Source organism: Protopterus annectens, chromosome 1.part1, assembly GCF_019279795.1.
Source record: "Protopterus annectens isolate FY-2018-M chromosome 1.part1, PAN1.0, whole genome shotgun sequence".
Classification (NCBI taxonomy): Eukaryota; Metazoa; Chordata; order Ceratodontiformes; family Protopteridae; genus Protopterus; species Protopterus annectens.
In genome coordinates this window covers 517584695-517612649 of record NC_056726.1, presented here as the reverse complement: position 1 = coordinate 517612649, position 27955 = coordinate 517584695, and the positions used below count along the sequence as shown (strand labels likewise).

At 38.9% G+C, this 27955-nt stretch overlaps 1 protein-coding gene across 1 annotated transcript in view; it reads right to left on the bottom strand.

Moving 5' to 3' along the window:
* LOC122814803 (vacuolar protein 8-like) overlaps nucleotides 1–27955 on the bottom strand; it is a 988388-nt gene that overhangs the window by 304064 nt on the left and 656369 nt on the right. The window contains exon 8 of the mRNA XM_044087110.1: nucleotides 15437–15562. Coding sequence (XP_043943045.1) covers nucleotides 15437–15562 — 126 coding nt within the window. The remainder of the gene's footprint in view (nucleotides 1–15436; nucleotides 15563–27955) is intronic.

Here is a 27955-nt window from a genome sequence, read left to right as displayed (position 1 = left end):
GTGTGTAACACAAAGCTATCTCCTACTCACCTCTGAAACTCTTAACTCAAAGATAAGGCAGGAAGCTAAAAATAATGGGAGAGCAAAGGACAAACATCATGGATAGATATTGCTTTCATATACTTAAAAAAAGATGCAAAAATAATAGGCTTTGCATTAGCATGTTTTTCTGAAGGCTACTAAGTCTGAAAGTGAAGTTTCTGACATTATTTAATCACTACAATTCTCAGTGATTTTCTGGGAAAAACACAAATTTTATAAGGAAAAGATCAAAATATGAGGCAAGACCAGACACACACTGTGAAATCAGGGACAGCTGAAAGCATCTATGCCCCCCACATATACGTACAGTGGATATAAAAAGTGTACACACCCCTGTTAAAATGCCAGGTTTTTGTGATATAAAAAATGAGACCAAAATAAATCATTTCAAAACTTTTCCCACCTTTAATGTGACCTATAACCTGTACAATTCAATTGAAAAACAAACAAATCTTTTAGGGGAAAAATATAAAAAATAAAAAACGTACAATAAGCTGGTTGCATAAGTGTGCACAACCTTAAACTAATATTTTGTTGAAGCACCTTTTGCTTTAATTACAGCATTAAGTCTTCTTGGGTACACACCTGCCATCAATTAAAGACACTCTGATTAACCCCAAATAAAGTTCAGCTGTCCTAGTAGGATTTTCCTGACATTTACTCAGTTGCCTGCTACAGCAAAAGCCATGGTTCACAGAGAGTTTACAAAGCATCAAAGGGATCTTATTGTTGAAAGGTATCAGTCAGCAGAAGGGTACAAAAAATTTCGACAGCATTGGATATACCATGGAACACAGTGAAGACGGTCATCAAAAAGTGGTGAAAATATGGGACAACAGTGATGTTGCAAAGAACTTGACGTCCCCCCAAAATCGATGGAAAGACAAGATGAAAACTGGTCAGGGAGGCTGCTAAGAGACCTACAGCAACACTGAAGGAGCTGCAGGAATTTCTGGCAAGTACTGGTTGTGTACTGCATGTGACAACAATCTCCCGTATTCTCCATATGTCTAGCCTATGGGGTAGGGTTGCAAGACGGAAACCTTTTCTTACACAGACAAACATCCAGGCCCAGCTAAAATTTGCAAAACAATACATCAAGTCTCCCAAAATCATGTGGGAAAATGTGTTATGGTCTGATAACACCAAGGTCGAACATTTTGGCCACAATTCCAAAAGGTACATTTGGCGTAAAAACAACACTTCGCATCACCAAAAGAACACCATCCCCACGGTGAAGCATGGTGGTGGCAGGATCATGCTTTGGGGTTGCTTTTCTTCAGCTTTTTTTTTTTTTGCATCCTGGTAGGTCTTGCAACGTTGCAGATGTGTTTTTTAAACACCTTTACTGAATTATCACTTGTGACATAAGCAAATAAACATTTATACAAAAGCAATCAAATTCTATTAAATTAACAAACATTGTACTTCACATATATTCCTATATATCATATAACCTAAGCAACATTACATAAATTATTCAATTCCTGCCCCTTTTTTAAACAAGAAACATCTTTATTAAACCATCACTTACAACATAAGCAATCATACATTTATATAAATGAAAATGAACCACACCAACACAATCCTAGTTGCAAGCATTTTACATCACAAACCATACTGACACACTCCCAGTTATAAAAACTATACATCACTTATAATCTATGCAATAATTTTCAGTCAAGCATTACACAGCTCATTTAAGTCCTGATTTCTTTTAAACCTCATTCCTCCCCTGTATGCATTATTCCCACAATTCCCATTTTTCCTATGTAGTTTGTTCCAACTCTGTTAGTATATTCACTACTTCTGATATAATAGTTGGTTTAGATTTTGATTTCAATTTTCTAGTAATTGCTTTTTTGGCAGCCACCACAGTTAGACACAGCAAGGCCTTACCATGTCTAGGCAATTCCGATTCTGTATCATCTCCCTCATCACACCAATCTGCCCACCAAGCATCTCCAACAGTGCATCCCACAGGGAATCCTGAAAGTCCGCCAACCCACTGCACTCCCAGAAAATATGTTCCCATGTATCTCTTTTTTCTCCATCACACCTCTAACATTTACTGTCTACCCGAGGAAAAATTCTCTGAAGTCTACTTGGGGTATAAAAGATCTATGTAAACATTTTCAAGCAAAAATGCAAAGTCTTTTAGATTTTGTTGCAAATTTGGGAAATATACATATATCCTCCCATTGTTTCTTTCTGAATTGCTTATGCAGTCTCTCTTCCCAATCCTTTCTAACCTCCTCTGATTGATTTGTATACTTATCATGCAATATTTTATATGCTGTGCTAATTATTCCTTTTTTCAATGGCAGCTTCTGTTCTAGATTCTACTAAAACCTCTACCAGTGCTGGTCTTTCAATTAGGACCCCTCTATTTATTTCTCTTTGCCTGTACTCTGATATCAGTCCTTGATAGGGAAGGCAGTCTCTAACCTGCAGTCCAAATAAATTCTTGGCCTCTTCCCATTCTATTCCTTTTCCCTCTCTAGTTATTTGCTCCCAATACCTTGGTTACTTTGCCAGTTTCTCCAATAAATTCCAGCCCCCTCTTGCCTATTGCATATATCCCTAACTGCAGTCATCCCTATCAGCAGAATCTCCTTTCTCCACTCCAATGTTGGCTTACTTCTTAGAATACTTTCTGCTACTTTATGGATATAATATTCTGTAGGATTATTTTTATTCTCCTTAAAGCTCTGCATCCAAAATCCCAGTCTCTCCCTGTTTCTTGAGCTTCCCCCATGTTTCAACATCATCTCTTTCCACTTTGAATTATAGTTTTCTGTTTCATAGGTTCATAGGTAGGTACTAGGCTATCGGCCCTGGGGTCTATACAAGCCCAGCCAAAAAGGTACCCTGTCTTTTGCCACCCAAGAAAATTATTTTCCTGTGCCACTGTTGAGCAGAGCCACAGAGGTGATCCCGGGGTAAATTTCCTATTTCCCATCAAGTCATCAAGATTTTTCTTGAAGAGTGCTAATGAGGAGCTTTGATATAGATAGGTAGTTTATTCCAGAGTATGGGAAGTTTCTGGGACAGGAATCTATCCCTCCGGCATGTTCTGTTTATTGTGGTGACAAAGTTTAGGTCCCTACAGCGTGTAGCTCGGAGGGATTGGGTTTTCTTTAAGTGGAGCATGTCCAACAGCTCTGGGTTTGACATAGCTTTGTATGTTAGGCAGAGATCACCTCTGAGTAGGCGATATGCGATGGAGTAAAGCTGGAGTTTTTTGAGACGGTCTGAGTAGGGCATCTGTTGGAGGCCGGTAATCCTCTTTGTAAGGTATTTCTGCGGCCTTTACAATTGTTGTAGATGTCTTGTGAGGTATATACCAAAAGGGGCGTTGTACTCTATAATGGGTCTAATGAGTGATGAGTAGAGGGGAACAATGACCTCTTTTTTTCTGGATGAGAAACCTTTTGTGATGAGGTGTGCCACGTAGAAGGATTTCCTGACTACTGTTGCGATGTGATTATCAAAGGACAGACTACTGTCCTCCTGTGTCCCAAGGTCTCTTATCACACTTTCGGTGTTAAGTATACTACCGACTATGTTGTAGTTCATGGGTACAGAGTTTTTACCAAAGGGGATGACAATGCACTTTTTGGCATTGAGCTTGAGGCCATGGCTTTGACACTAGGCATCTGTCTCAGTGAGGCCCTTTCGTAGGATGCCCACATCGTTAGGAGTTTCCATTATGGCTCCTAGTTTGCAGTCATCTGCGAACTTCATTAGCCAAAGACCTTCTGTGTTAGCCTGTACTTCAGAGAAGTAGATAATAAACAGGAGAGGACCCAGGACTGACCCCTGTGGTACTCCACTTGTCACTGGTCTGAAGTCGGATTTGGAGTCTGCTACTTTCACAGTGTGGGTTCTGTCAGTGAGCCAGTTTGTGCTGTGTGCTATGTATAGGAGCCATAACTGTATCGCTTTGAAATACTCCTTCAAATTGGGTAATCCCAATCCACCCTATTTTACTGGAAAAATCTACTTATCCCACTTGACTCTTGCCATCTTCCCCTCCCAGATAAAGTATTTTGGCTCTTTAATAATTGCTATCCACAACTTCTCCTCGGGTTGATAAAAATATCCCTGACCTGTGTATATAACTGAAAGGACTAAAAACATTTGGACTTATTCTATCTTACTATCCATATCCATATAACAAAGCTTCCATTTTCATAGTTTTTTCTATTAACTTTTGTTTAGTCTCTTCCCACATATCCTTAGCTGCCACACCAGAATAAATTTTAATCCATATTCCTAAATATTTCATTTTATCATGTCCCCATAAATACAGATATTGCTAAACCAATTCATGTGTAGGTACATAATTTACCGCTATTGCACTTGCTTTAGCTTCATTAATTTTGTATCCTGAAAAGATCTGAAACTGTCTCAGAATATTCCACAACACTGCAATGTCTCTTTCTGGTTTTGTCAGGTATAAAATAATATCATCTGCAAATAGAGACAGCTTTTCTTGATTCCATACCAATTAAATCTTGAATTTCTGAGTCCCTTATTTTCTTTACCAATGGTTCTAAATATAATGCAAATAACAAACAGGAAAAAGGACACCCTTGCCTGGTTCCTCTTCTCAAGCAGAAATTATCAGAAAGAACCCCACGCACTTTAATTTTCACCTCCAATCCTTTCTATATCCTCCTAATCAACCTTATAGTTTTTTCAGGAAATGCAAATGCTTCCATTGTCCTGCTCAGAAAGTCCCAGCTTACTCTGTCAAATGCTTTCTCTGCATCAAGACCTACTAACAACAATGGTATGTCTTGCATTCTGCTTCCCTCTGGATTATCATTGTTCTGCTAATGTTTTCAAATGTTTGCCACCCCTCCACAAAACCACACTGATCCATATCTATCAATTTTGGAATTACTTTTATCATTCTTTTAGCCATTACAGGCATGAACACTTTATAATCATGGTTTAGTATTGAATTAGGCCTGTATAAAGCTGGATCTAGTGGATCTTTACCCTCGTTAAGTATTACAGCTACCACTGCTTTCCTCCAGGATGTTGGTACTTCTCCTCCTCTTACAATACTGTTAAACAATACCTTCCAGACGTCTATCAGTCTTTTCTCTCCTAGCTTACAAACTTCCACAGGAGTACCATCTATTCCTGGGAACTTTCCTGTAGCTTGGTAACACATCACAATTTTTATCTCATCTCCTCCTATCCCAACCATTAGTAATTGAGCATCATCTGCCTCCAACCTTTACATATTTAATTCTTCCATAAACATTTCCATTTGTATAGTTTCTTGATTTCCATATTTCTCTGCTTTATACAGATTTTCATACAATTTCCAAAATATTTCTAATACCTCTACAGGATCTCTTGTTACTCCTTGTTATAAGCTCCCTAAGCTTGACGACAGCCCTTTCTACTTTCTGTTGTCTGAGTTATTGTGCTAAAAGGTTTTGTGCTTTACTGTTATTATCAAAAACAGTTGCTTAACAACAATCTTTCTAAACTTGTGCATATTATCGAGCTAATCCCTTATTTTCTGCTTAGCATTCTGCAGTTAATCCTCTTGTTCTGTGAGAATTCACCTATTCTGCAATATTCTAACATTTGTCAGTCCTTCTAAATAATTCTTGTTACTTCTTAACCATTGCTCCCTTTCTTTTATTTCCATCCTATTTTTAAACTCAACTTTAATTTTATCCCACTCCCTAGCTATATTTTCAGAAGAAACTCCTGAAAAATCTCCACTACCCAATCCTTAAATTTCTCTCTCTTCAACAGATAGGTGGGAAAGCACCAGTGTCTCAATTTTATTTCATTGCCCTGTGTTTTTATTTTAATTATTATTGATCCACGATCTGAAATAGGTACTGGGTGCATATCAAGACCTTCAATTAAATTCACATGTTCCTGTGAAATGTAAATTCTGTCTAGCCTAGCCCAGTTTTTATATCTTGGGGAATAATATTTAAATTCACTCGAACTCCTATTACGGAATTCATATCTTCCATGCCAAATATTTTCATAAATTTCTTCAAAAATCTACCCTCCTTTGTCATACTTTCCCTTCTGGGCCCTCCAGACACATCTTCACTGTTGCCAATGCCATTCCAGTCCCTATCTATAAGTAATATTCCTTACTGAATACTGATCATTTCTCACACAATTTTCTTAAGCTGCATTACAGCAGTTTAGGTGGAATATAAATACATGCCATTGTAATCCTCCTCCCTTGCCAGTAGCACTTAGCAGGACAAATCTGCCTTTATCATCGTATTTATCCTTTTCTATCACGATTGGAGCTCCTCTTGCAATTAACATAAGTACTCTTTTCCTTTGTCTCAGGTATTCCACTGAATAACCATCCTAAAAACCTTTCTTTATCAAATTCACATGTTTAGTTCTTTCTAAGTGTATCCCCTGTAACATGACTATTTGCATTTTTTAATATAGTTCACTACTCTTTCTTTTTTGTATTTATTGGTGAGACCGCTGACATTTAAAGACATTACAAGAATGCTGCAGATGTTAAGAGTTTTGGTAATGGTGATGTTAAAATTAAACTTTGTGAAAGAAACAGTACAAAATGATTTTGGGTGGACGCAGCCCCGCAACCAGTATCACAAGCCACCCTTGCTGACCTTTAACCCTATAAGCCCAATAGTTTCGCACCTGTCCGTATCATGAAAAAAGTACAGCCAAACCAGTAACTTTCTTCATAGCAAAGGACCATACTGTAATACCCTCATCAAGTTTCTACTCATCAGTTTTGGACGTAAATTGAACATCCTGAGGAAAATAATAATCACAAAGCTGTAATAACAACCACTGAAAGGTAATCAATCTTTGTACTGAATTTCTAATACAATCCATATTTGTACTCACAAGAAAATGAACTGGAACAAAGACTTTGTTTTTGCACTGAATTCTTATTAGAAGTCACATTTATAGTCAAGACAAAAAGTACAAAGAACTTTCATTTTAACTTTCTCAGCCTTCATCTTTCTTTTGAATTTACTTCACATTCTCCCATACTCACTCCTTTCTTTTCTCCCTCGGGCTGGCTGCCGTTCCTCACCATCTTCCCCCAAAGCAGACTGTAATCTTCTAAATGTTAAGTCACTTTCTTCTGTAAGAGGTTCGCCTTCATCACTCCCTTTAACATTCTACATATTTAAGAGTACTTTGCAAAGAAGTCAAATTTCTTTAGGAGAACATTCCAGTATTTGCTCTCCTTTTGTAAAGTCAACCCAAAAATGATTATTGTTTTGCATTCTGGAATCAACTGCTAGCAGTGTGCTCCGGTCCCACACACACTGCTTCCATCTCTTTTCTTAATCGTTTGCAGTATGACACAATTTCCTGCAAAAATAATACTGTTTGTGCTGCTTGTGTTGTATACCAAAAGATAAAAATGACACACATACAAACCATTCAGTAAAAACTGCAAGAAAAACCCAGCCAAGTTAGAGTTTTCTCTGTGTGATACTTTAAACCTCCTGTAGAGGAGGCCCATGGGATATATGCAAATGACCCCTTAAGGGCATCAAGTGTTTCAGCTAGATGATTTCTGAATGTCTGCATGACTTTTTTACTTTTGTAAGTCTTTATGGATACATTCAGGCCAATAAAGCCAAACCTCACTAGCTGCGGACATTCATATTTAGTTCTTTTTAGTGACCACATCAGAATAGCAACCAACTTATGCTGTGCTGATGAGCCAAAAGACTGTAAAGCAGTAGTCCAAAAATGTGTCTGTGTGGTATCTTCTTCTGCAAACAATGAAAGTATATCGATTTCTCAACCCTGACTGCTCTAGGGAAGAAGAAATATAGCTACTCATTACTCCTACTTTCTGCCCACCTCCCTCACAATCTCAGAATGATCTGGCAACAAAGTAGGTTGCAACACTAGCAAGTTAGTCTGTTTATTACTTGAAAGTGAGACCCAATCTACCAGACAACCACCCCAATGACCTCCAACATCTCCTTGAAAATCATCTGTTTTAAAATATTCATCAGCACTCTCTACTTGAATCCAAGGAGTACTGTTTGCAGATTCCCTTTCTGCACAAAGCGGAAGCAGTCATTGCATTACTATCCAGTCCCATCGAGTTAAATCTGAGTAATTTCCACATTATCAGCTACCAACATCTCTGCCTCCTCTCTTTCTCCCACATCAGGACCTAGTGCCATGCTGGGCTCTACCATCTTACTGTAGGGAATTTTCCTGTAGCAAGTATGAACATCACATTGAGCCACGGACAGAAATAGGTCACATCCTAATGGGACTACCTTAGTCAATAAAACATAAATAAGTAAGCAAGCAAGCAAACACACAAGAAAGATGAAATACTACATTAAGAACACTATGGCAACACCTATAAGAGGAAACATGGGATAGTCCTAAATAAATGCAACAATTGTGAAATACCAAATATGGTTGTCTACAAATAAGGACCATGAGTTCCAAGATGCAAAACTTCTGAGATCCCATGAGCAGATGTGAGAGACAAAAAGAAGAGCATCTTCAAAAAGGTGAACTATGGAAGTGGTAGAAAATAACCTGAACAAAGGATGGGCAAGCCTGCCAATCATAATACTTGAGTCCCATGCAAGAAAGGAGTTCTGCAAAGGATGCAGAGATGTAAACCCCTTTGAGTAAATGTTTGACTAGCCAGTTCTTGGCAAAGCTCCTGTCCTTCTTAACAGCCGAGTGCGCCTCCACATGTTTTTGCAGTTACTTCCCACTGCGCCTCTAGGCATCAAATATTGCTTGTTCATATTTGCATTAATAATTCGAAAATTATGCTACATACAAGGTATCAGAATATTTTATCTTGAAGCATACATGATGGCAAACACAATTGCGTTGATATTTGTTAGAACTGCAAGGTGATAACTTCATTTTTTAAAGGCTCAAGCCACACCAATTGGGAGTTAAAGGTACATACTCAAAAGAGCTCTACTGGAGGGAATGAGTTAAGGACATAATGAGCAGAAATACTACAGGCATGCACTCTGAGATACATCAAAACAACCTGAAGGGTAGCCAACTGATGTGGAACAGGATATCCCTCTACCTAGGTGGTTAACTGCTTCCAGCAGAATAATTCTAGGGCGTGTAAATATTCTCAGTAGCCTTAATCTCATGTGAGCCTCCTGATGGAAGGTTCAGTGGATGTAAGGGATCCAAGACAAGCAGTCATGTCCTGAAGTGGTACCAGTTATCCTCCCAAATGTAAGAGCTTCCCTTGCTTCTACTGGGATAGTTTCCTCTATTGCCAGCAATGTTACCATTTGAAACCACACACCTTTTAACAAACAAGGGACATACAATGAGCAATGAGGATGACTTTTCCTTTGTGAATTTTGTGACAGGAGTGGAATCGGATGGGATGGTTAGAAAGCATCCTTTCCTGCCATAATATGGAGACTGCATCATCTTCAAACCTCCGTTTTCCTGCAGAAATGATCAGAACAGGGAGAGGACTGCATTCTCCTATATGGTAAAACGGGACAGTTTCTGGACTATCCCATTCCTGGAAAATTCTAAAAAAAAAGAAGAAAAAAAAAAGGTCGGCGCTGTGGGTGAGATAAGTTGACAGTTCCTTCCCTTCCCTGGATGCACGATGGCCCACTGCCATCCACACATCATCTATTTTGTATGCCTGTGCATGAAAATCATCAGCTCTCATTCTTCTTTTCCCCGGGAACCATCATGCAGGCAGCTATCATAGGGATATATGCTTACCTACCCTGTTGCACCCACAGCAGCTTGATACATTTGTGAGCTCACATGTACCTAGTCTCTGGCTACAGTTAACTTCATTTGGTGGGGAATACCTTACAACCCTTTGTTCTGCCTTCAAGTAGCACCTGGCCACCCCTGGGTGTCAGTGCGGTAGTGTGATGGACTGTTTCCCTTCTCCCAGAATGACTGAGCCAGCTTCAGCTGCTCATGTCCTCCAGTCCATATGGCTCTTCCAGTGCCTGGGTTGCCTGGGCTGTGGTCTGGACATTATCACTCTGCATCATGGAGTTGATTCACTGCAGAAGGGGTATAAGCAGGTGCCACACTGTTAAAATACCACACAATAGGATGGTTGCTAGAGTGTACCAGGAAAGACTTTTGCCACAGCTTCACTTTCTTTACCTTCAAAGCAAGAAGAAATTACCATACTTTCACCAAATTTATGAAGGGTTCCTTCTTTTGTGTTGGTGTCCATTCCCTGAAACATGAAGAAGCCAAAGTAGGCTCCCCATCACACCAGCAAAGTATTCATTGTTAGGGCCTGCAACAAATCATGCAGGAAAGAAAAAAACACACTGACATCAGTTGCGATTGTATGCCACTCAAAAACTCAATGAAAAGGGTACAACATCAACATAAGATCTAAGAGTGGCAGCAGTGCAGTCACTGACACCTCAATATCCACTGGAAGACCTGCATACTCTTGTATACAGAAATGTTAAAGTTAACATGAAACTTATGTCTGTCCTAAGCCCACAAAGTACACAAATATCCAGGCTTGGAGCATCTGCTAACAAATCAAGGACCACCAGGATCCTCTTTGTAAGCAGCACAGTGTCCAGCTCTGCCTTGATGAAGACAGTCCTCTGAAACAGGCTTAGAATGGACTTCTCCCATTCTATGTAGACACCACTAGGGCCTGGAATAAACTGAACACCCAAGCAAGAGAAGCAACCAGGGAGACTCTTGATGTAATCATCAGCAGCCAGTCATCCAGGAGAGGAACACATGGAAATTTATCTCCTGGCAAGGTCTCTACCACTACAGATAGCTTTTTGGTCAAGTACTCTAGGAACAAAGGACAAACCAAATGGTACTCTGTAACAAAATGGTATCAATCCAAAGGAATCAGAAGGAGTCTCCTGTGTAAACTCCAGTCAATGATGTGACATATGACATTCATCATACTTGTGGATACAATCTATATGTCCTGCAGCAGCAATGGCGTGATAACACCCTGGGAAGCTGCCATTCACAACCAGACATGCTGGATGCCCTCACCAAAGACAATGAGATCAAAAACTGCACAGACGTCTCTTGTCCAAAAACGAGTGGAGCAAACTCCTCTTTCTAAAGGAGAGACATTCTCTATAACCTCTTTACTGGACAGTAACAAAAACCTTAATTTTATCAGCCTTTCTTTACTATGTTATTCTTCAGTTCAACCAAGCTAGGAAATGGCCACTGGACATTTCATCTCTTACATGTAGGAGCACAGACTTAACAATCCCAAATGATACCATAACTTAATACGTCAAGGGCATGGACTGCAATCCTCCAATGTGCATCATATTCCCAAACAATTATAAAATAAATATTTTAACATATAATTCCTTCCAAAACAAAATCCTTATGGCAATTAACTGTTGGGATACCAAAAATACTAAAGAAGAAAAGTAAAGTCCCAATATAGAAACACGGCAATGGGTATCAAAATAATAAACAGGCCAAAGCTGAACATTTGTAAAATACCATTTTAATGAGCAACGGATAAAACAGGGAAGCACTTTTACAAATCACAGTTTGCTTCATCATACCAGTACTAACTAACATACTAACCAAACTTAAATACTATAATTATTTTCCCACACAATTCAAATTGTCCAATGAAATTGCTGAGTTCAAGTAATTAGATTTTATCATCTTAACTGACAAACTAGATCTAATAAAAATATTTTAAAAACAACATACTAATTATAAAAACACAAGTTCTACTTAAAATATTTACTAAAAGTATTATTTCATGAGCTTCCTAGCTCTAAGTGCAGGTCCAATGGATACATGCTCATTCAATCCACTACCTTGATGTACTCTTACTTTCAAAATCCATTGTAGTTCAGCTTCTTCCGTGCTATTTACAATATTTCCCATCCTTACTCCTTCATATAATACTGTTATATAAGTATAAAGACCTGAGGAATAGAAATATGGTCTTAGTATTGTAAATTAGCACTACTGCCTTGGGCTGTGGCCCATACAGGCCACACCTAAATAAGATTCACAATGCATCTGCATAGCAAAGTCATACCAACCCCCCCCCCCCCCCACACACACACACACACAGACACACAGTCATTGATTTCCAAAAGAGGCTAATAACTCCTTTAGAGCTACAATCACCCTTTCCTGATCCCACGGTAGTTTGCTGCAACCAGCCACACCAGTTTGGCACACCAATGCAATAAGTTATTCAAGCATTCTTAAAAATAAGCCAACTGCATATACAGTCTTATAGCAGGTAAGCTACGCAGTTTCTCTTTCTTTGAATGGTAGAGGCCAACAGTTTCCCACATATAAATGCATAAGCACCCAGACACAGTATTTTGAAACTAAATAATACAATTCTTTACTTGAAGAAATTAAGCACTATGGCCTGAAAATTAAATATATAAATGTAATTGCACTCAGAAAAATAAAATAATAAACCTTAAATGGATAGATAGCATTAGAAAAAATGAGTAATGAGCTAGCTAGTTCTAATGTCAACCCTAGTTACAAAATTAATAAACTCTGTCTACCTCTGTATAAAACTTGCAGAATATAAACAGGCAAAGCAAAATTGAAAATTACCCCTTCATACAGAAGAGTGGACTGTCTTTAGACATACACAAACAACAAATTAGTTGAAAATTGCTGCTAGACTGGATTCTCCAAAATGATGATCACACCACCTGAATTTGAGGGGTGTCCTGGGATATGTCAACAGATGCAGACATGGATTTAGCACAGTCCTTTCCAAAAAATCCCCCTTCTCTCTCAATGTATACATTCCTCGATTATATCTGGCTACTGAAGGGAAGAGATGGCTAGTAGCAGCTATAAGTGTACAGAAAATATCACACTACTTTCAGCTCTGTTGCATAGGAGGATGACATAATATATCCCACAGGACATGGGTTTGAGTATCAGCCTTGGATCTGGAAAAAAATAGCAAGGTAGAGATAGAAACGAAAAAGCACTGCCTGCACACACCTCCTGCTGGAGAGTTGCAGATGTCTGTATTGAATTACATGTGCCACCATAAGATTTTGGTGGACAAGGAAACATAATGTCAGCATCTGCTTAAAAGTGGGGGTAAGTCATTTGTGGAAGCAAGTGGCATTCCTTAAAATGCAAAGTGCATGCAAAGCCCTTCAGAACTATTAAGTAAGCTCAAGGGAAGAATTTTTATGGCTTAAAAAGTCCCCAGAATAGCTGGTTGGATGACAGCTGTGGAGGGCATGCAGTGGTGGTTCAGGTCAGCAGGTTCAAGAGAGAAAAAACTTAATGTTGTGTCTTTCGGCTTTTCCCGGTTAGGGGTCGCCACAGCGGAACTCTGGTCCGCTAATGATTGGTAGTTGATTTTTACGTGCCGAGTTACCAGCCCTGACGCACAACCTTCAATGAAGGTATGCCCATTCACGCATGTCTCCATGCAGAAGACGCTCTAGTTGAGAATCGAACTGGACAGCGTCTTACTGTGAGGCGACAATGCTACCGCAGCACCACCACCGCGGGTAAACGTAAATGTCATATCACTGTGTTTGTTTTATATGTAGATTTACCAAGGGGCATGAGCTCTCAGGCAGATTAGACAAACATCTCAAACTACTATATTTTATAGGGTTTCAGTTAAAACTTAACTTCTGAATAAGTAGTTCATTACAGGACCACAATTATGTGAATCTGACCTTTACCTCCTTAACTCATTAGGGCTGGTACTGCAACATTAAAGATCAGCCACTTTGGCTAAGTAACAGGTCTTACTTCTGCTGTTTGGCGGATGGCTTCTACTCTCATACATAAGTAGGGGGCAAATCATTTCTGGTTTAAAGTGATCTACTAATGATTTACATTTTGTTTACCATTGCACCATGGCATGTGGTACATAAAGTGACAAATGACATTTCTGTCCAATTGGTTATATTGTTTTTATTTTGGCCTCTGCTCTATTAAAAAAAAAACTTATAAAATTGATTTTTTCCTTAGGCTAATGTCAATGAAGGTAAACAGATAGTGAGTTTAACCTAAGTTACATCACTGTTGGGGAAAACATTAGGTGTGTAGACTTCAGCGGATGTACCACTTTGCCTATGCAAAGAATAATCTATTAAATTTATGAACTCACGTGATCCCTAAAGTGACATCACAGAGTTTATACTAAACTTATTTGACTATGCTTTAATAAAAAGCTTACAATATGATCCAAAAATATATGACCAAAAAGGGTGAAAATGCACTGAGGCACTTAACTCTTCAGATGCCGCAACTCACATATGAATGTCAATAAGTCACTTTAATTATTTGAAGCACAGCCATTTTCTTTATTTGCAGATACTGTGTTAAAACTTGCAGCTGTGTTACTGTTCTGCTAAGAGCTCTTATTCTCTGAGATGGATTCAAAAGTGAAGTTTAAAATTTGAGTTATGCTTAATAGGAACCATCAGTTGATTCTAAACTTAAAACTGCCATGTGTAAAACACTTTGTTTTCGCCTCACTTTTCTTCATGTTCACACCTGTTTGACACGCTCTCTCCCTGAACTTTTGTTTTTCCTCCTGTGCTCCTACTGATGTGCAGGGAAGTAGTGCTAATTGTTTCCACTTAGGTGAAGGATATGACAGTCATTCCCCCTTCCTCCTACCAGAAGTCATACTTTTTACCTTATATACCCCACTGTCTATCTTGATATAAAATATGTTTAAAAATTATATTGGCCTACACTGTATTTTGTAATTCATGCTTTGTGATGCCAAACAAAATTGTTTATGTTAATTATTAGACACACATCATGATACAGTCAAAAAAAGGAAAGGAAACATTACATGCCAAAGACAGGAGCACTTGAAGGCTAATTCTAATGTGTCTATATTACGTAGTCAAAAGATAAAAAGAGTGAACGCACTTTTAACGAACACTGAAAGCCGAAACCACTAAATATCGATGACATGGAACAGCCCCCCACACTACCCTTACTTAAATATACCAACTCCAAGATCACACCACACTGGATCAAATGGCAAAGTCCTGAAAACAGCCCAGTGATTTTTTTCCCCTGGGAAAAAAAATCGCTGTTCCTTGTCTTTGATATTTAGTGGTTTCGCCTTTCCGTGTTCGATAAAAGAGCATTGGCTCTTTTTATCGTTCGACTAAGTAATATAGAACCGTTCTAATTACTGTTTACTGTGACCAAAAGAAACAGATGTACTGCATTATAGATGTACACTAAGAGATACCTAGTTGTGAAAGGCTGCTGTAATGTATCAGAATATGTATCCTAATTTGTGCATTGTCCAAGTTATACATGGATTGATTGTGTTTGTAACAGAATAAATCATACTGAACAGCACTTCCTGTAACAGGATGTTTGCACCTACCTTCTCCACAGATGAAGACATTAGAGATTGCAACATTTTTAGAAGAAATCCATTGCCCACTTGAAGCATTGCTTGATGGTGTAATGGGTTGGTTGCTATATTACTGAGGGCAGCAGAGCTGTAATACTGAGAACAATTAAAAATAACATTTAAATACATAACAAAAACTACATAAAATTACACTTTACAAGTCTGAGTTGTACAACAATATCAAAAGAAAGGAACTGTCAAGTGCAGAGTACAACTATACTTAAAAATGAGTCTGCATCTAAATATGTTTTCAGCATAAAAAAAGAAATTGTGCATAACTGAGGTCTTACAGAATACAGGAGATGTGCCAGATAAAAAGTATCAATGATTGAATAAAAGCTACACAAAAGCAAGTAAAAACACTTGAAAATTATTTTTACGCTTGTGTCTCTCAGATTTTATGTGTATATGTAATTACGTAATACACACAAACACAAACACACACACACACACACACACACACACACACACACACACACACACACACACACACACACTCTATATGCCAGTGACAGCGGTGAAACAAGTAGCACACTACCCTTTGGTGAAGAAGGATGTGGGTTCTATTCCCACACCAGGTAGATGGATTGCTGAAACTGCATTTCATCATAGGGGTGCTGCACTCCTCAGCGTGCTGTCCTTCAGATGAGAACTTAAACACAGGTCCAGTCTATTTAAGTTAGTGGTACCTCAGGTAGATGTAAAAGATCCCACAGCACTTCCTGAAAAGAGTAGGGGAAGTTCCCTCATGCCCTGGCCAAAATTCCACAGTAGTATAAAATACCACCTAAAGTCTCCACTGAAAAGAGGCTGCTAGCCTAGTGGGACTAACCCACTAAACAAATTATAAATAATACATACATATATTTAGGTTCATAGGTAAGTACTAGGCTATCTGCCCAAGGGCATTTATAAGCCTAGCCAGAGTGTGTTGACTTTCACCACCCCCTTAGATTAGTTCCCTGTGCCTCTGACAAGCAGAGCCATTAGCTCCCTGTGCCTCTGTCAGCAGAGCCATTAGTTCCCTGCACCTCTGTCCAGCAGAGCCACTGCAGTGATTCCCGGGGTAAATTTTCTGTTTCCCATCCACCCGTCAAGGTTTCTCTTGAAGAATGCTAGTGAGGGGCTCTGCCTGATGTACATTGGAACCTTGTTCCAAAGCATGGGGAGTCTCTGGGTCAGGAATCTATCCCTCCAGCACGTCCTATTTATCGTTGTGGTAAGATTTATATCCCTAGATCGTGTGGCTCTCAGGGATTTGTTTTTTTTTTTTTTTAGGTGGAGCATATCCATCAATTCTGGGTTGGACATGGCCTTTTATGTCAAGCAGAGATCACCTCTGAGTATTTACACACACACACACACACACACACACACACACACACACACACACACACACACACACACACACACACACACACACATTGTGGTATATTGGCCCCTAGTGACCACTGTGGGGCTTGTACAGCTGTAATGTTGGGTCATACTGAGAGGAGGAGGAGGATGCCATGCCATCTTTTGTCTTTCAATAACAGAAGAGCCAATAATAGGAAAGACATACATTGGAATATCATGCGGGAAAGAAGGATGATATAGTTCAAGAATTAGCAGACACTATAAGAGAGGCATCAGCCCTTGCTTAAGACAGAAATGAGTGAGAAACACAGAGGCTGAGGCCTCTAATGAGAAATGCGCACACTAAAAAAAGACAAAACCATAAACCTGTGGAGAGCTTTGTTTTGTTATGGTCAAAGTGATTGCAAGAAACCTGAGCTGAGTACATAAACCTTTTTTCTTTGCAATTATCTTGAACTTAGGAAATACTAATGTGGAAAACCTCAGCGATACTGGATGTGTTATTTTAAATGAGAGAAGTAAAGCTGAATATTTTATTTTAAACTGACATGAAGTTTTCCTCACTGGAAAAATAATCCTTAAAGGCTTGGAACAGCAAGTCTAAGCACTGAATAAAGCTAAGCATATATTTGCATTATGTCAATAATTTTTGAACACTGACAGTTATTGGTGAGCAAATCTTGATCCAAAATATATCAAACTGCAATATGTGTTCCAGCATTGTTGTCTGCAGTGCTAATACTTCATGTGCTTTTCCCCAACTGTTGAAAGAAAGCATTGAGAATGTGCTTACTGATGGACTGTTACCTTTTTTTATTGAACAGAAAACAGGTAATTAAGAGTTCAAGTGATGTCTGATACCCCATTTGTGACCCAGAGGGTGAAAGGACTAACAAACAGTACAAAGGATTAGCATATATAAAATCACTTTCGCTACCAGATTTACAAGTCTCTCCCTCTGATATCCTCCCTGATACCCTCCATGTGCGAAGAATAAAGACGCCTTGTTGAAGTTTCAAGTAGTTTATTCAGTAAAGTAGGTAGATGGACATCCCACTCTCAGAAGCAGAGCCAGACACACAAACTAAATTCTAAGGGTGAACTGAAACAGTTCTTAAACCAAGTTTAAAAGAATTGCATAAAATAGTGTCAGAATAGTAAACTGCTGGAAGGATGCATACAAAGAGAAGCACATAGTGTACGGATGGAAAGTCGCCTGCCAAAAATGTATACATCAAATATGCTAGACTCCTGAAAGAAATGGTTTGAGAAAATGCTCTTGCAGTATTAAGTATATGCTCAAGAATATTGGTTAAAGAAATTACTAAAGATGGTAATGAGAACTCTATTGAAGTTTCAAAATACAAAAAGTGCTTGCTACACTTTAAAAGTGTAAGTGAAACAAATGAACTGTGAAGCACTGTCTATTTTAATAATGACAACAAATTTATATGATGTGCAAAAATAGTAAACTTCCTCCCCATAGAGGTATTTGTGAATCGCTTGATTCCAAAACATTACAGCTAAACCCTCTTTATCTAACTGGGAATAGTTTGACTCTCTTGTGTCCATCATCATCCTTGTGCCAACACAGCCCCCTAATCCATAGGTGAGGCATCACATGCCAAAATTAAAACCCCAAGATATTTAGTTCCTCTGGCCAAAGCAGCTCTGCTCTGTCTCCTTTTGCCACCCACGACACTGAGCCCCCTTCCTTAAAAATGTAAAGTAAGCTAACAGGGGTGACAGAGATTCGGCAGGACCTGTTATAATAGTTGAGTAATTGACTTGAAAACCTGTGTGTGTGTGTGTTCAGGGTAACAACCGTCTTTGACCCTTCTTCCAGCACTACTTGTTGATATGCCTGACTGGGGTCCAGTTTACTAAACCTTACATCCTCCACCTTTGGGATACTGCTGCTCCAGCGAGACTTGTTCACTGTTAACTTATTAGTCACCACATATACGCACAGCACCATCTGGCTTATAACTTCCCATACTCTGCCTTTTGACAGAACTGGACACTACACACGTATATCCACTTCAAACTGCCATTTACCATTTAAGTCCAACTGGGTTTTAATGGGATCAACTCTTTCCCACCTGGCCTCTTTCATTTCCGTTTCTTGTTGTTTGTAAATCAATGATGTCTTTATCGCTGTCTCTCTGGCTGCTGTGCCAACTTCAAAGCCTTTTCAAATGACAAGTCAGGCTCCGCTAACAATCTGCGTTGTATGCAGTGCGTCCAGTCTGTCCCCATAATCAATGTGCCAGTTTCCCTCCTCAACACACATACTCATTCCATTTTTTTCATTAGCCATTCTAGTCCTTGTTTAACTTGAACCTCTGATCTGGTTGCCTCAAAAAAATGTTCCAACACTTCACAATACTCCTCCCAGGTCATCCAGAACCAACAAGTTACCAGAGAATACAGAACCAACAGTACATGCTGAATCTTATTTATTTTCTTTATTTTTCCTGACATGTGGTGACATCTAAGGATAAGGGATATGAAGAGCTGTATGAAAGGTTGGACACCAAGGAGGGAGAAAAGGACCTGTATCGATTGGCTAGACAGAGGGACCGAGCTAGGAAAGATGTGCAGCAGGTAAAGGTGATAAAGGATAATGAGGGAAACATACTCACAAGTGAGGAGAGTGTGTTGAGCAGATGGAAAGAGTACTTTGAGGGGTTGATGAATGATGAGAATGAGAGGGAGAGAAGGTTGGATGATGTGGGGATAGTGAATCCTGAAGTGCAATGGATTAATAAGGAAGAAGTAAGGATAGCTATGAAGAGGATGAAGAATGGAAAGGCTGTTGGTCCAGATGACATACCTGTGGAAGCATGGAGGTGTTTAGGTGAAATGGCAGTGGAGTTTTTAACCAGATTGTTTAATGAAATTTTGGAAAGTGAGAGGATGCCTGAGGAATGGAGAAAATGTTTCTTGGTACCAATTTTTAAGAATAAGGGTGATGTGCAGAGCTGAAGTAACTACAGAGGGATTAAACTGATCAGTCACAGCATGAAATTATGGGAAAGAGTAGTGGAAGCTAGGTTAAGAAGGGACATGATGATTAGTGATCAGCAGTATGGTTTCATGCCGGGAAAGAGCACTACAGATGTGATGTTTGCTCTGAGAGTGTTGATGGAGAAGTACAGAGAAGGTCAGAAGGAGTTGCATTGTGTTTTTATAGACTTAGAGAAAGCATATGACAGGGTGCCTAGAGAGGAGTCATGGTACCATATCTGGAAGTCGGGAGTGTCAGAGAAGTATGTAAGAGTGGTACAGGATATGTACGAGGGTAGTGTGACAGCGGTGAGGTCTGCGGCAGAAGTGACGGATGCGTTTAAGGTGGAGGTGGGATTACATCAAGGATCAACTCTGAGCCCTTTCTTATTTGCAATGGTGATGGACAGGTTGACAGACAAGATCAGACAGGAGCCCCCATGGACTATGATGTTTGCAGATGACATTGTGATCTGTAGTGAGAGTAGGGAACAGGTGGAGGAGACCCTGGAGAGATGGAGATATGCTCTAGACAGAAGAGGAATGAAGGTCAGCAGGACTAAGACAGAATATATATATGTGAATGAGAGGGAGGATAGAGAAATGGTGAGGATGCAAGGAGTAGAGGTGATGAAGGTGGATGAGTTTAAATACTTGGGATCAATAGTTCAGAGTAATGGTGAGTGTGGAAGAGAGGTGAAGAAGAGAGTACAGGCAGGATGGAGTGGGTGGAGAAGAGTGTCAGGAGTGATTTGTGACAGAGGAGTACCAGTAAGAGTGAAAGGGAAGGTCTACAAGAGGGTAGTGAGACCAACTATGTTATATGGGTTGGAGACAGTGGCATTGACAAAAAGGCAGGAGTTAAAAATGTTAAAATTTGCACTGGGTGTGACAAGGGTGGACAGGATTAGGAATAAGTATATTAGAGGGTCAGCCCAGGTTGAAAGGTTTGGAGACAAAGCCAGAGAGGCAAGATTACACTGGTTTGGACATGTGCTGAGGAGGGATGCTGAGTATATTGTGAAAAGGATGCTAAGGATGACGTTACCAGGTAACCGGAAAAGAGGAAGGCCTAAGATAAGGTTTATGGATGTGGTGAGAGAGGACATGCAGGTGGTTGCTGTGAGTGAGCAAGATGCAGAGGACAGAATGAAATGGAAACAGATGATCCACTGTGGTGACCCCTAACTGGAACAGCCAAAAGATGATGATGATGATGTGGTGACATTTATACTTCCAGAGAAAACTTGACCAGGGCACTGGGGAACTTTCCCTTCAATCACTTGCAATTCGTATTCATGGAAGTACTAGCCAGGAATATGTGCACACATCTCAATCCTAGCACACTGGCAGATGGGAGGACAGTGTGTGAGATACAGGAATGAGTACAGAGAACAGAAATGAATGCCAGCTCTAAGGAAGAATTTGCAGACAATGAGGAAGCCTCGGATGTTTTATTCCAACAGCAGCTTTTTGGTAAGATGATTGAGATGACCAGTGAAGAATACATAGTTACAATGCTCCAATCGGGAGGATTGTGGGATAATTTACTGAAGGCTTTAATTAAACAAAGTGAGCCAGAGAATGAACTCTCATGGGGTGACATTATGGATAGAATCCAGGAGGAAGATATGGAAGTAAGACCAGAAGAAACAAATATACAGAAGAACAGAACATACATGGAGACAGTGGCAACTACACAAGAAGGGAAGAAGGAAAAGAAAAAAAGAAGACAGATTAAAAAGAAAATTTGTGGTAAGAATACAAAGTAAAAAGAATCAAGAACTGAAGAGATATGAGGTAGGGGACAATTAAGCATTACTCTTTGGCAGTGAAAACACAAGAGGTAAGAGCTTTCATTTTGATTAAAAAAAGAGACATTTTGTGACATTTATTCTAAAATAGTACAAAGTCTGGAGAAATTTTTATGTGAGTATGAAAAAGGCAGAATAACAATCCATGGAATGACTACGTAAAGAAAATACAGGTCCAATTCTGAACAGAGGCTGAAAGAGAGACTTTAAAAGAACATTTAAAAATGCTTGCGAAGAAGTAATAGGCATTTCAAAAGTGTATGACAACAGGGGGTTAAGGACTGGGAGATGTGACTGTAATGTTATTTTAAAAATGGACAAAGAGAAAATTAAACATATTCTAAGCATTATAAATGTTGATGGTAACAAAGGTGCTGTAAAATACAAGAGGCAACCAAAAACATGTTTCTTTTGTGGAAAAGAAGAACATTTAATCAGCAACTGTGACAAAAGAAATGCTATATATGTAGCAAAACAGGTCAACCAAAGCTAATAAAAATGTGAACATGAATGTTATAAATGTAAAAGAATGGGTCATTTATGGATGGATTACAAGGAAAATGAGCAAAGTATAATAAATCAAACTAATGATAAAGAGCAAAGTGGAAACACAGATGAGACAGAAACAGAGGAAAGCTTACAAGAAAAAAGGGAGGCAGTACAAAAAATGATGAAGGACACGAACTAGGAGTAGAATTGGAAGCTAGTGACGAACAAGATATAAGCTGAAAATTTTATTGGCAAAAGAGTAAAAGACATTAAAAGAAAATTTAAAGGCTTTAACATAAAATAAAAGAAAAAAGGAAATGGTTAATAATACAAGCAACAAAGGAGACAGATAATATCTCCTAAATTAAGAAATAAAGAAAGAAATAATTTGAGAATTCTTTTAGTTAATGTTAATAGTATGAAAAATATAAGAAAGAACAGGTATTTTAGAATGGTGTAAAAACTATGATGTAGATATTATTATATTAGAATATATAAGATTTCTTGCTTATGATGAAAGAGTGCAAGTACAAAATCTATAGGATGGGGAAATAATATGGAATATTGGGAATGAAAAGTGTGCTGGAAAAGCAGTATTATGCAAGAGAGTAGTAAAATATTGGATGATGTATTAGTAATAATGGGAACATTAGCAGTTGTAAATTTAAGATGGCAAGAAAAAGTATACAGAATTATACCTAATTAAACTAATGTGATGTATAAAGAAAGGGATAACTCAAAAAAGTTAGATGTTGTTGGTGCAACCATGCAGATTATAATTACAGGTGATTTTAATTGCCATTTAAGGGGTAATAAGATGAAAAAGAGGAAAAGATATAAGGAAATGTCTGAAGTAATGAAATGTGGAAAAATGGTTATATGGAACAAAAAACATGGACATATGGAAGGGGTGTTTTAAAAACTGAAATGTATTACTTTATAGTTTCAGAAGGTATAATTATGTAGGAAGAAGAAACCATTATAACAGGGTTTTCAAATCATTTAGCAATATGGACAGAAGCAAATCATAACAAAGAATATATAAAGATAAGAAAAGGTATACAAAGAATAAACAAAAAGGAATGGAATGATAAAAATGAAGTGATTCAATTACTAAAGGACTATATAACTACGAAACCATTTTACAACAGGATCATAGGATCATAGGAGATTACTAGGCTATTGACCCGGAGGTCTTTTTAAGCCTAGCCATTTCATCCCAATGTAATACCAATTAAATTCTAGTCAATACCCAATCTGCATTTAATGATGACTGCCCATGTCCAGAGGGTTGTGGGCTCTATCGCCAGTAAGAATTTACAGTGCCCCATCCTCTTGCCCAGGTTCCTCTTGAACAGTGTCATAGAGATACTCTGTTTCAGATGAACAGGTAGCCTGTTCCAAAGACGTGACAGTCACTGGGGGATAAATCTCTCCCTCCAGAACATCCTATTTAAGTCACAGGCCATATTTATGTCCCTGGAATGGGTAGCCCTAGTCCCATTTGATTTACGGATAAGCAACAAGTTCATTAGGTTTGAGTCTTGGATTGCTCTGTAGGCCAAACATAAGTCTCTCCTAAGAATTCTACATGATATGAAGTATATTGACAGGGAATTTAGTCAGTCTCTGTAAGGCACACCCTGGAGCTCTTTGATCTTCTTTGTTAGAAACATCTGAGGTCTCTCTAATTGCTGTACGTGCTTAGTACAGTACATGCCAAACAGGGCGTTACGCTCAATTATGGGTCAGATAGCTGCCGAATACAGGAGGGTTATAACTCCTTTTGCTCTCAAGACAATGTCTTTACTAATCAAGTGTGTCACGTAGAAAGCTTTCCTTACTACAGTAGACACATGGTGGTCGAAGTTAAGGTTGTAGTCAACATGTCATCCCATGTCCCTTACCATTCATGGGTACTTAGTGTATTGTTGATTTAATAGTGTGAGAGGACACTGTTTGTGCCAAAGGGAATGATGATGCATTTCTTTGTATTCATTTTGAGACTGTGACTAATACACCAGTTGTTGGATTGCGTGAGACCCTCCTGGAATATACTGACATCATTCAGGGATTCAGTGATTGCACCTAGTTTGCAGCCGTCTGAAAACTTAGTCAGCCACAACCCCTTAGTTTTAACCAGAACTTCTATGAAGAATATACCAAACAGTAGAGGGCCAAGCACTGACCCCTGTGGCACCTAACTGGTAACAGGTCTTCTGGTTGATGGGGAGTCACCCACTTTGATAGTGTGTGTATGGTTTGTGAGCCAGTTGGCAACCCATCTTACAACTAAGGGATTTACATTCAGTTTGCTAATTTTATCGGTAATGCTTGAATGTGAGATTGTGTTGAAAGCCTCTGCCAGGTCGAGGTATGTTGTGTGCATAGATTTGTCCTTATCAATGACCTTGGTCACATTTTTCAAAGAAATACACCAGATTTAGCAGGCAGGATCTGCCCTTCACAAAGCTGAATTAGGCAAGATCCAGGGTTTGGAGGTCACCCATGTCTTTATTTATGAGGTCCATAATGATACGTTCCATGGGCTTACAGATGAGACTGGTCAGGTTTATGGGTCTGTAATTCCCCGGGTCTGTTGCTAGGCCACCTTTGTGGAGGGGAATAACTGTTGCTGTTCTCCATTACTCAGGAATAATGGAACAAATCCTGTGGTTAGGCTATGATTGAAAAAGGTACTTAGTGGGGAGCTAGTTCATGTTTTAGCCTGTTTAGAAAACAGCCTGGGATGTCATCTGGTCCCATAAAGGCTGTGTTTTTGCCTTGGAAAAGGCTTTGAGGACCTGCAGTTCAGATATGTAGGGTGGGGGGAAAGTTTGGAGAAGGTTTGTTGTAAATTAGGAGGGGATAAGGAAGTGCAATTTTCACCAAACCTATCCGCCAGCATGTTTGCTATCTCTGTGGGGTCAGTGTGTGTGACACCATTGGCCACTAGTTCTGCACATGCTTAGGTCCTATCCTTTAGGTTATGTACATAGTTGTAAAAGACCTTATGGTTTCATTTTCTGTACTTGCTAAGTTTAAAGAAGCCCTTGGAGGATTTGACAAGTTGTCTTACTTGTCTGTTGAGGGTGAGGAGGGTGCTCTTCCATTGTTGTGGCCTTGCCTTTGTTTTTTTGGACAGCAAGGTTTTGCTTTTATTTTAAAGTTTGTTGATGCTGGATGTCCACCATGGCAGCTTGTTTATACTTAGGACTCTGGCTTTGATTCTTTCTGGTATGGATGAGTTTATGCACTTATGCGAGTGATTGTATCTGGCTTTAGTGTAAGCTTCAGGGTAGTTACCACTTCCAGCTTGGGGTGGGGCTTGGAATGCATTTATACCTTCACCTAGGAAAATATAGCTTGCCTTGGTGAAGTTTTTTAGTCTGATTTCACCCTTTGTGAGTTCTGGTATTAGTGCCAGCTTGAAAGTGACTGATATGTGGTCAGTTTTAACTAATGAGGGTCTGCCTTGGTGAAGTTTTTTAGTCTGACTTCACCCTTTGTGAGTTCTAGTGTTAGTGCAGGCTTGAAAGTGACTGATTTGTGGTCAGTTTTAACTAATGAGAGTCTGCCTTGGTGAAGTTTTTTAGTCTGACTTCACCCTTTGTGAGTTCTAGTGTTAGTGCAGGCTTGAAAGTGACTGATTTGTGGTCAGTTTTAACTAATGAGGGTCTGACAATTGCGGCAGTGCATCTGTTTGACATGTTGGTAAAGACCAGATCCAGAATGCTTGATTCCCTTGTTGGGGTATGGACAATTTGTTCCAGAGCATTTGAGTAAATAAAGTCAAGGAACTTTTGCGCTAGTGAGCTACGGCTAGTGTAGGTTTCCCAGTTGATGGTGGGATAATTGAAATCCCCCATAATCAGTGTGTTAGGTAAAATTTGGATTGTATCCAGTTTTGTAAAGTAGGCTTCTTGGGAGATGAGAGCCATGGAGGAGAATCTATAACTGGCTATGAACTGAATGGGGGTCTTACCCACTATAACCTGAACCTAGAGTAACTCCACGGAGTTGTCCAGTCTAATTAGACAGGAGATCAATTTATCTCCAACATAGATTGAACCACCGCCTCCTTTGATTTTCACACATTCATTTTGTGGTCTAAAAGTGTGGATGGCATTGTAGCCTTGCAAAGCTGGGGTACTCTCTGAGGCCTTGAACCAGGTTTCTGTGACTGCACAGACATCAACATCTTCCAGTGATGTAAGTGCTTCCAGGTAGTGCAGTTTTTGGTTTAAGCTCCTAACATTTAGCAGCATGACCCTTATTTTACTTTGATTGGTTAATTTCGCATTGGTAACGTTGTTTTCAAGACCTTGCCTAAAAAGGCACTATTGGGGAGGCTTTTTCCAGTAGCTGAAAGCCTAGAGGTGTCAGGTGCAAACCGTCTCTGGCAAAGCAGTGAGGTTTGTTGAACATGGGTTCCCAGTCTGACAGGAACTAGATCCCATTTGAATGATACCAAAAACTGAGCCAATTATTGAAATCAATCATTTTTTGTTTATACTGTGCAATAGTTTGGGCTGAATGTTGGATTAACTTTAAAAGTAAACATAAAGACAATGAAAAGTAAGAAAGAAAGAAAAACAGAATATGTAGAAATATTTAGAGAAGCATACTGGGGTAGTGATGATCAGTACTGACCAATTTCAGGCTCAGCCCGGGTGAAATACAAAGCATTTTGCAAACAAAACTACATAAATGTAAGCAATAACAGAACAGTTCGGACTAATTACATAGAAAAATATGTATATATACTCCAGTGAACAAGCACACTGCAATGTACAATTAAACAGAGTATAATGTACAATAAAAATTAATCAAATTAACTTGAGTGGGAATAGAACCCATAACCTTCTGCTTTTTTAATTACCTGTGACTTGGGGAAAACTATGGAAATTCCCCAGATGTAAGAAAATCTGGCTAATAAATGCAAAGTTTGGAAATGTAGCATACTAATAATAAGTAAAGCAGAAGCAATACACAGAGTGTTGGTACACCAAGTGGAAGTACACAGTATGTGTTAAGAAACATGGTGTCCTGAGGAAAATTGCCACAGTGGCTTTTTGGAGAGGAAAAAAAAGTCATGCAGTTCTAAACTGGGATGTACTGTGGAAAACCCTTGCACAGGCTTTCTAAGAACTAACAGACAATTCTGAAGTCAGAACACTGGAAAATGGTTACACTGTATTTTAACTACAGTCTAAGCAATGTATGAAGTGGTACTAAAATTTCAATGGATATGGTGTTTCTGCAACACTTCAAAAGTACTGATTCACAGAATAAGAGAAATAAAACCTAATAACATTTCTGTATTTTGCTTAGCAATGAAATGCTGCTTGTGAAGTTTGGTGGCATGTAAATGAACTGTGTTTTGGAAAAGGGAGCACAGGCAAGTGGAAGTCTTTACAATGAAATACAAGTTTTTTATTTTTTTTTTTGAACACAACTTACTAAGCTCGCAATTTATCAAATGTGAATCCAATATCATCATCATATCACAATAATATACTTATTATTCAGTTTACATGCTCATTTTTTTCATAAACGTTTATAAAATTTCAAACTATAAGCATTTTCCAACCAATAAACTTTCATGCTATTCATTTTTGCACCATTTTCAATTCATCCCTACATTTCTTTCTCCCAGTCACCCTAGTTCCCTTTGTGAAGATACCGGTCACACACATTCCCTTTAAGGGGATGCATCTTGTTCTTTCCTCATATCTAACAATCCCCCTCCAAATGCTGTTTCCTTTATAACACATAAGCACTTTGTCCACTGTTGGTCTAAACTTTGATTTCTACTTCT